General features: G+C 45.5%; 2 protein-coding genes across 2 annotated transcripts; both read right to left on the bottom strand.

Annotated features, from left to right (window-relative positions):
* Positions 1 to 1,731: 1,731 nt before the first annotated feature.
* Positions 1,732 to 4,301, bottom strand: LOC112875009 (ras-related protein Rab11C). The gene is made up of 3 exons (XM_025938667.1): positions 4,155 to 4,301; positions 3,810 to 4,024; positions 1,732 to 2,571 (listed from the first exon to the last, which is right to left on the bottom strand). Exons 2-3 carry the CDS (start codon positions 3,972 to 3,974, stop codon positions 2,089 to 2,091), a joined length of 648 nt encoding a protein of 215 aa, XP_025794452.1. The 5' UTR covers positions 3,975 to 4,024; positions 4,155 to 4,301; the 3' UTR covers positions 1,732 to 2,088.
* Positions 4,302 to 5,233: 932 nt separating this feature from the next.
* Positions 5,234 to 9,151, bottom strand: LOC112875008 (nucleobase-ascorbate transporter 6-like). Its single transcript, XM_025938666.1, has 14 exons — positions 8,838 to 9,151; positions 8,574 to 8,671; positions 8,276 to 8,452; positions 8,070 to 8,170; positions 7,881 to 7,956; positions 7,746 to 7,805; positions 7,469 to 7,653; positions 7,264 to 7,360; positions 7,077 to 7,163; positions 6,914 to 6,972; positions 6,720 to 6,811; positions 6,444 to 6,521; positions 6,181 to 6,341; positions 5,234 to 5,673 (listed from the first exon to the last, which is right to left on the bottom strand). Exons 1-14 carry the CDS (start codon positions 8,935 to 8,937, stop codon positions 5,455 to 5,457), a joined length of 1,590 nt encoding a protein of 529 aa, XP_025794451.1. The 5' UTR covers positions 8,938 to 9,151; the 3' UTR covers positions 5,234 to 5,454.
* Positions 9,152 to 9,200: the final 49 nt, after the last annotated feature.

The raw sequence follows: 9,200 nt of genomic DNA, 5'->3' as shown, positions 1-9,200 counted from the left end.
TCACAAAATCAAAAAGGTTCGTCTCGTTTCGTTCTTCAGAATTCAGAAAAGGCTCTTCAGACTTGATCATTCTGTCAGGTCTCATTTCTGAACGACTGGGCATCTGAATAATGTGCAGCAGTCTTTGCAGAAAGGGACAGATCGTCGTGAAATGAATCGCCCGAGAGTGATACATGGGTTCGAAGCCACAATTGACAAGGAATTTGGCGCTTCCAATATTATCTTGGAAGGCCCTTGTGTTCTTCAGATTGTTCAAATGGTGATATTAACAGGTTGGTCTCTGAAAGACCGGGCATCTGCACAATTATTTGACGTCGACTCTGCAGAGAGCAACAGAAAAAAAAACGCGGAATGAGGGTATAAGGCATGCATGAAGAGGTTGAACGTGTTGCGGTAGCAAGCGTTATGCATGGTTCGCACTGGCAGCGCAGATGCAATTCCAAATGGAAAGCTGGAAAGAAGTTTATGCTAAAGCTGAGAGCAGAGAACTGATTCTGTCAGAATGTGTTAGCAGCAATGAACCACATAATAAGCTCAATCATGATGCGCTACGCTACACGAACTACTACAGTATGGCTCAGGTGAGAAGGGACATCGTAGTTGGAGCAACGAGAGAGTGAACCAATAGGACAAGCGCATGGGCAAAAAATAAAGCATGAAGGAGAACAGATGAGCTGTGCAGCCTGGAAGAACAGAACGTGGAAACACAAAAAATGGACGGATATGCTTCAAATTTCTAAAAAGTCATGTAGAATTGGAAATGAAAACATGATGCTCTGAACTGTAGTAACAAACCTGATGCTCTGAACTGTAGTAACTGGTAATTCTGCCGAACGATGACCTCTACCAAGATTTGCTGAAAGGACACTGGCCAGCCTAATCTTTGAAGGTTCACCAGAGAATGCTGGTAAGAGAAGCTGATTTCTGAGAGACTGCGCATCTGAATTATTTGTCTCAATCTTAGCAGAAAGCGATAGCAATGTTGCAACGTGAGTCGGAAGAGAGTGATATAAGGATACAAAGACAGAAACAAGGGGTATAAATCACAGTTCATAGGGAACTGACACTGGCCACACTTATCTTTTAAGGTTCAAAAGAAAAATGCTGTGCAATCTTCCTGATATTATCAACTTGGCTCCCGATAGACTGGGCATCTGAATGATTTGTCGTTCTCCCAGCAGAAAAGGATAAATCATCACAGAAAAGGATATGATGATATAAAGCCACACATGAATATATCAAAAGTTTGAAAGGAGGTTGAGGTGCTTTAACACGAGTTATGCATGGTCGCTCACTACTGACAGTGAAGATGCAACTTTACAGTGGAACTGGAAAGAGGATTATGCTAAAGCAGATACTCCCTCCGTTCCAAATTATAGGTCGTTTTGGCAAATCTAGATGCATAATTTTACTATGTATCTAGACACAAATGTTTGTCTAGATGCAGTCTAAACGCATTGTCTAGATACATAGTAAAATTATGCATCTAGATTTGCCAAAACGACCTATAATTTACGAAAACGACCTACATTTTGGAACAGAGGGAGTAGCTTAGAACTGATTCTGTCAGAATGGAACAACTATGAATAACAGTCTTAAACCGATGCATAACGCCAACATAACTTAAGTATTGTTCCCGTGAGAAGGGAGGGGACACACACAGTCCAAGCAACAAGAGGATGAATCAACACAAGCCAAAACCATGAAGGAGAGAATACATGAGCTCTGCAGTTTTGAAGAACCTAGTTTGGAACATGGATGGATATTCTAGCACAGAAACGAAGTGTCGAATCATACTACAAACTCAAGTAGAAATACAAGTAATATCTGATTTTGTTTTTTCAGTAGAAAGATTATATAAGGATAGAACTCTGAAAGAAAACACACTCTCGAAGCAAGTTTGCCAAACACTGGTCTCTACCAAAATATCTACCTGAGAGGAGAATTTCTTTGCAGAAGTATGAATTGTGATTACAACCCCACCAGAATTACAGGCCAAAAGGAGTCAAGGCAACCTACATAACACCTACAGTGTTGTAAGATCCATAATATTTTCCTTTTGCATCACCATCACATCTTTGTTTGCCCCTAGGAAGAACAACATCCTTTCTTTGTATTGGCAGACGAATCAGCAACATTGATGGTGGTTCCTTGACCTGGTGGCCCGCTGCCTGCTGCCTCCTGGGCAGCAAGCGCCTTCTTGCTTATGATTTGATGAATATCAGCGAGGATAGTCTGAAATGCCTTCTCAACATTCAGGGCTTCAAGAGCTGATGTCTCCAGGAAGGATAAGCCTTCCTTCTCCGCTAATGCCTGGCCATCTTCCTCTGGAACTGATCTCAGGTGGTTCAGATCCGATTTGTTACCAACCATCATGATCACAATGTTCGAGTCCGCATGATCACGGAGCTCACGAAGCCACCTCTGGATGTTTTCAAATGTCTGCTTCTTTGTGATGTCGTAGACTAAAAGTGCACCCACAGCTCCTCTGTAGTAAGCGCTAGTGATTGCACGGTACCTCTCTTGCCCAGCAGTATCCCATATCTGGGCTTTGATGGTCTTTCCTTCTATCTGTTAGAACAAGCAACACAGTGATAGTGTTAGAAAACTTAATTTTAAATCATTCGCCGAAAGAAAACAGTGAAAATACCAATACATTGAAGTAGAAAAATAAGCAAAAGTGAAGATCATTTATTGCAAACAAAAAGAACAAAATAAAAGTAGATAACTAGCTTTTCTTCAGTACAATAGAACATAAAGACAAGCTGATGCAATCAAACAGCTCCCAAATTTTCTTAAATGTACCAAATTAATCAAAGAATTTGTCCTGACAAAACAGACCATGTTTGGCATTTCAAGGACAAGACTAGTAAATGGTAAGAGCACAATCATTAACTCATGAAAACATGATATCCATTCTGCCAGACAATTCTTTGTTCTGAATTCAGAAAGTGAAACATTCTGGCCAAGATAATACACTTGTATGCTCTGAACAAGTTGCTCATTTGCATACCAGCAAACAAGTGTACGTTCCAGTTTGTTATTGGATAATGAGACAAAAACAACCAAAAAAAGTGGACAACGACTACAGATATTTAAGCGACAGACAAAACAGACAAGCACAAAAGCAAGTTATGCATATTGGATGGAGTTCAGACAGACAAGCTGAGAAACCTCCAAACTGAAGGACAAATCAACAACGTGCATGCAACTAAATATTACCAACTTTTTGTTATGGTGGTAGTTAGCTGTACTGTTGCACTGTTAACTCAGAATCATTGATGCAGACAATATTCATTAAGAGCAACAGTACCAGTTTACTAGCTGAGGACACAAAATTTCCCACGCAAGTCTTTATGTAAAAACACATTACCGCTTATTCAATCATTCAGTTAGAGCTAAAACTGCAATAAGGGACAGAACTGGGAAAAGCTGCAAATACTGCTTAATGCATGGCAACCAGCCTGCTGTAGGCTAGACTTCAAAATTTAGCCTCACATATGCCTCCAGACATAATTCATGGTTTTCTTCTCTTCATGTATATGATCCATACAATGTTCATACCCACCTATCAAATTACCATCATTCATAACAACACAGGAAACTCCATAGATCTGATACATGCTAATACTCGTGATGAGCATAGCACACTGCATCCTCCAAATCATTCTAATAGAACCATCTGCCACAATGACTTAGTTATCCCAAATTTCTGTCTCCATGGCTCCATGCCGAAGCAATCGCATCTAATCAAAACGCATCCAGAACGCATGGAATGCAATGGATCGGCAGGGAGGGAGTGGGTTTACCTGGAGGGTGCGGGTGGCGAACTCGACGCCGATGGTGGACTTGGACTCGAGGCAGAACTCGTTGCGGGTGAACCGGGAGAGGATGTTGGACTTGCCGACGCCGGAGTCGCCGATGAGCACGATCTTGAAGAGGTAGTCGTACTCGTTGTCCACCCGGTGCGCCATCGCCGGCCAACCACCGCCCGCCGCCACCGCCGCCGCCGCCGCCGCGGATCCTGCAGGACGCACGCAGGCCAAACGAGATCCACCCGGTAAGAAGGCGAAGGAACCCCGCGACGCGCCGCCGCGCGGATCGATCGGATCGCGGAATGACGGGGAGAGCCGCGGCGAATTGCGCGTGCGTACCTCTGCTCGACTCGTGGAGGATCGGAGGCCGAAGAGGATGGAGACGGGATGAGGGGGAGGTGGCGACGATGATGGAAGAGAGAGAGATGGAGATGGGGGGAGGAAACCGAAAGGAAACGGGCGGAGACGTGGGCGTAGGCGTAAACAGCGCGGTCGGGGAGGGGAAGGAAATAGTTAGCGAATAATTACTCAATCATTGGGGGATCTAAAAGCAAAAAATAATCAAGGAATAACGCTGTTGTCAGATAAAAGAAATTCAAAATTTCAAAGTATAGCAGAGGAACGAACCATCAGAGAATTTGAATTTAGTTTGGAGTTTAGCGCGCAACAGATCTCTCGGGTTCAGTGTTTTTGACGCGCCAGATCAGATGGGGTAAAATAAAATTAAATAAAAAAACACCTAGCTCGTGCAGACATCAATCAAGTCTAGCGTCGGCTGCTAATTTACAATTTTGTAATCTGTAAAAAGAGGGTGAATAAATAAATAAAATCCCCACATGTTTGCATGTTAGTACTGTGCAGTTGTACTATTTATTTAAAAAGATTTGCATGTTTGTGGTGGGTACTTGACGAGGTCGTGCATGCGACAAAAAAATCATGTGCCACTCACAAATACTTTTTTTTTTATAGTTTGAACTTTGAAACGGTCTGGCTTTCTAGTTGTACTGCTCCCTCAGCAACAGTTCCCTTGGGATAGATCCGTGCCGTTGCGTTTGACCATGACTGACCGTGGCAGGCATGTGAGTATGTGACTGCGTGAGTTCATACCGCGCCTTCTTTTGCTTCCCGGAGGCACGCGCGATCTGTGCTGAAATGTTGTGGGCGTGCGCGTGTTCTGACCTGACGGCCGACAGAATGAGCTGCAGAAATCATACGAAAACTGCAAATTGCAACACCCAATTACTCCAGCAGTCCAGCATGGCCTGCAACTGTACATTCAGCTCAGGAGTCAGGAGTTCAGACCATCCTCATGAGCTCACCAGGAGGAGGATAAATTAGCAGCACATCCCTCTGAAGGAAGATAATAAATTCCCCGTGCATTAGGCGTTTTCAGTTTGTTAAACGGGAATCCAGCCCAATTTACATCCAAAAAATACCGAGCCATTTCTCCATTCCTTCAGAATAGTTTTCAGCTGAGCTCTACAAGATTCAGAACTCAAGAGGAGCTCTACAAGATTCAGAACTCGAGAGGTGCAGTAGAAATAGGAGAAACAACAGTGTGGGCGTGGCATCGCCAAAATCACCTCGTCAACAACCTAATCATACAATACTTTTTGTGTTTTCTGTTACCGAAGGTGGATCAGAAGGATGGGAAGAACTTGTTCAGGTTAAATGGGAGGGAGTAGAACTCCTCGCTGCGTGGGTCTGTCTTGAACGACCTGAACCTGTCCCAGAAATGGTGTCCCCGGTCCTTCCTCACGGTGCCGTCACGCCTGTGCAGGGTGTTGTCCAGAAAATATGCTACAGCGCCTCCAACGAATGCTTTCGACGAGAAAACCACATTGATCATATCATTGAACTGGACATGAGCACAAGAAAAACATCAGTTAGTTTGCAGCTCTTCAGTGTACCAAAGCACTAAAACTACTAGAAGTTAGTATGCAGAACACTTGCTTTGAAGTTAAACAGCAGATACAACCTCCTAATATACCAACTAGTAGGTTAATTTACTGATGACAGTGCACTATATTTTTGCAAACAGACAGCACTCTAAATAATAGCTGGAGATGATTATGAGATGGAATGTGTAAGGATGCATGGGTATCACACACTTCAACACCAGCTGTATACTTCTGCCATATACTGTTTGCTTATTAACTATGATACACAAAAATCAAATATAGCACTGGGTACAAGATCACAGGAGCCTGATGTCTATAAACTATGATGCGATGATATCAAACTTCACTATGCAGGTGGCATGCCAAATGAGCAGTTGGTAAAACTACAAGTATAGAACTATCTGTGTGTCAGCTTGCTGCTATTGTTGTAGAAAGATTGAACTTTGAATCGAACTTGATCTTACCCATCTCGCATGTGTGTGTACTGGACCAAAGCCTGCGACAGAAGTGTATTCATTGAAATACTGCGGCACCGACAAACCCATAAACAAGGAGAAGCCCAGGATGAATTTTGTTCTGAAGCTATTCAGGTTGCAGAACTGAAGGAACCCAACACCTGCCATGCCTGTTTGTACAGGAGAACACATTGCTTTTACCACAATCCAACCATCTTATATAAAAGCAGATGCAATGTTTAAAATTTACTTTGTGGCTTCGTGCTACGTACCCACATATGCGAAGAGAAGGCAATATATAGCTGCAATAATTGGGCCAGGAATTGATGCAAAAACAGCTCCAAATTTCCCTACAAAGGCAGCACAAAACCACTACCATCAGATACAATTGATTATCGTCAGAAGTGAAGGAGCATAGTATAAATTGCTCAACTGTATCTGTCCAGACAACAAATTAAAACAATTCCAACCTTAAAGTTAGCTACTCTAACACAGGTTATTATGGCACCAAAGTCAAAACATAATTACATAAAAAACATGGGGCTTACCAAGAATGGAGAAGAATATCATAAATCCAGCAGAAATCTGCACAACACGTCTGCTACCAACGCGTGTCAAACCGAGTAACCCAGCATTTTCGCTGTTTTCAGAACCATGCAAACTCAGGTCGGTATTGAATGGAATTCAGATCACATAATCAACTTTAAAAACTAGTTGCACCAATCATCAAGAATCTACTTACACAGACACGGAGGAGCCATTAGCTGTTCCGAATAAGCCGCCCAACAAAATACCAACCCCCTGGAATGGCACGTAGACAAATTAAATAGGTAAGACAATTAGATGCTCACATGTCATTCAAATTTTCAGATACACTAACTGCAAAAGAAGGAATTTAGATATACCTGCCAACCAATGCCCCGACTCATGACAGAAGGAGGGCATGGAGTTGCACTGGCATACCGTGAAACGGCAATGAATGCACCAGTAGACTGCATCATGCAATAAGGGGTTTTAGCTTGATGATATGCAGTACCATCTAGGATACAAAAGGTGGTAAATAGGTATCATGGGTTTATCTGAATAATATACCTCCACAAGAGCAACAAAGGAAGCTGCCATCATAGCAAAAGCTTCACCAGCATCAAAGGTTGGTGCTCCCCACTGAAATGGATAAGGTACACTTATCCTGCAAATTGTAGATCAATTATCTATCAATCTAGCAGCCAAGCATGCTCTTTGCAGGTGTAGCAATAAGAATAAGTATGCAAACATGCAAAAGGATGCATGGTATTACCATGGAGCACCCCCAACAAGCCCAGATCGATCAGTACGGCAGTGGAATTGGGTTTTGGGAGCAGCATTCTTATAGGCGCCACCAACGGTCAGGAAGAAGGCGTAAAGCCACACAACCACAATGGACATTATGACAGCAAACCTCTCAAAGGCAGTACCCACTAAGGGGAGTAGATGTGGTATGTACTGCAAAAGAAAAACAAAAATTACACGTTGTTATCAAGGGTCCAGCTTGTTTACGGTTAAAATCACACAACACCCATCCTGATGCATCATACCTGAGAAAGAGCCACAAGCAGTAAAATCTGCGGAAGACCAATCTCAATGCATTTGGCAACCTGCAGGGAAAATTCATGTTATTATCTCCATGTTGTTAAATACATCAGGTCTACTATACATGTACAAAGACTTACACTTGGAAATCCGAGTTCATAGAGCCCAAATCCGACGAGGGCTACCAGTGGAGCAGCAGATAGCGGGCTCAATAGCCTGCAAGATTAAAGGAACAGGAGTTAGCCCAGATGGGGTCAGGTAGGGTATACTGATCAATTCATCGCAACACTGGGACCTGAAACCCGAGGATTGAGGAGCAGGAAACCAACCTGACAACAATGCGCCAAAGTCCGCTGAACCCCATGATGATTTGGAGGGTGGAGGCCACAATGAGCGCTCCCTGCGTCCCCCGCATGATGCGCAGGAATTTCTGCAGCCACAGGTCCACCAGATTAACCAGTGCTATTTGGTTGTTTGCAGACCAAACCCCAGTGAAACGATGAGACTACGCGGGCCGGTCAAGAAAGTGAGGTACCTCGTGGGGATCGGCAATGCCGCTGTAGCGGCCGGCGAGGATGATGGAGATGGTGGGCGCGACGAAGGTGTAGGAGCCCCCGATGACGGCGGGGAGGCGCGTGCCGAGGAAGCTCTGAATCAGCGTGTTGATCCCGGCGACGAACAGCAGCGTCTGGATCACCCGCGCCTTCTCCTCCTGCCCAAGAAAAAGAAAAAGCCGAAGCTTTCTTGTCAGGCTCCGGCGCGGCGGTGGCGGTGGCGGTGGCGGTGGCGAGGAGAGCGAGAAAGAGACAGTGAGAGAGGAGTCCGGGACGTACATTGCCGCCGCCCATCTGGGGGACGAGCGCGGTGGGGATGATGACGGTGGTGCCGAGCATGACGAGGTAGTGCTGGAATCCGAGGAGGATGGCCTCCGCTGCATAGCAAACAGGAACACGGAGGAAGCCGGTGTCAGTCGTCAGTCCAAGAGAGATCCAGGAGCAATGTGCGCGGCCGGCGGCGGCGGCAGGGTACAGGGCCGGAGCAATGAGAATGAGGGGAGGGGATTAGCATGGAGGAGGGGAGAGAGAGAGAGGTCTTACGCCATGGGGGCGGGCTGGTGAGACAGTAGGAGACGGCCGGCAGCTGGTCCCTGACGGCATGCGGCTGCAGCTCCTCCTGCTTCGGTGCCGGCGCCGCCATCTCAGCTCAGGAGCTGTTAGTTTGTTCTTTGTTGCTTCCTCACCCCCCCTTGCCCTCCCTCCGGGCCTCTCTCTCTCTCCCCCCTCCTCGCTTTTCGTGGGAGCTAGCGAGACTGCAGCGAGCCGCAGAGGAAAATGCGAAGCGAGGCGAGAGGAGTGACGAGTGAAGAGTGAGCGGCGAGGTGCCGGGCGCCTCGTGGCGACGGGCGATTTGAAGCGGTCGGTGCGGTGCGTCGTGGGTGGGGGGGGGGAGACGCAGCGCAG

This window comes from Panicum hallii, chromosome 9 (assembly GCF_002211085.1).
Source record: "Panicum hallii strain FIL2 chromosome 9, PHallii_v3.1, whole genome shotgun sequence".
Classification (NCBI taxonomy): Eukaryota; Viridiplantae; Streptophyta; class Magnoliopsida; order Poales; family Poaceae; genus Panicum; species Panicum hallii.
This window is presented reverse-complemented; position numbering and strand designations above follow the sequence as displayed.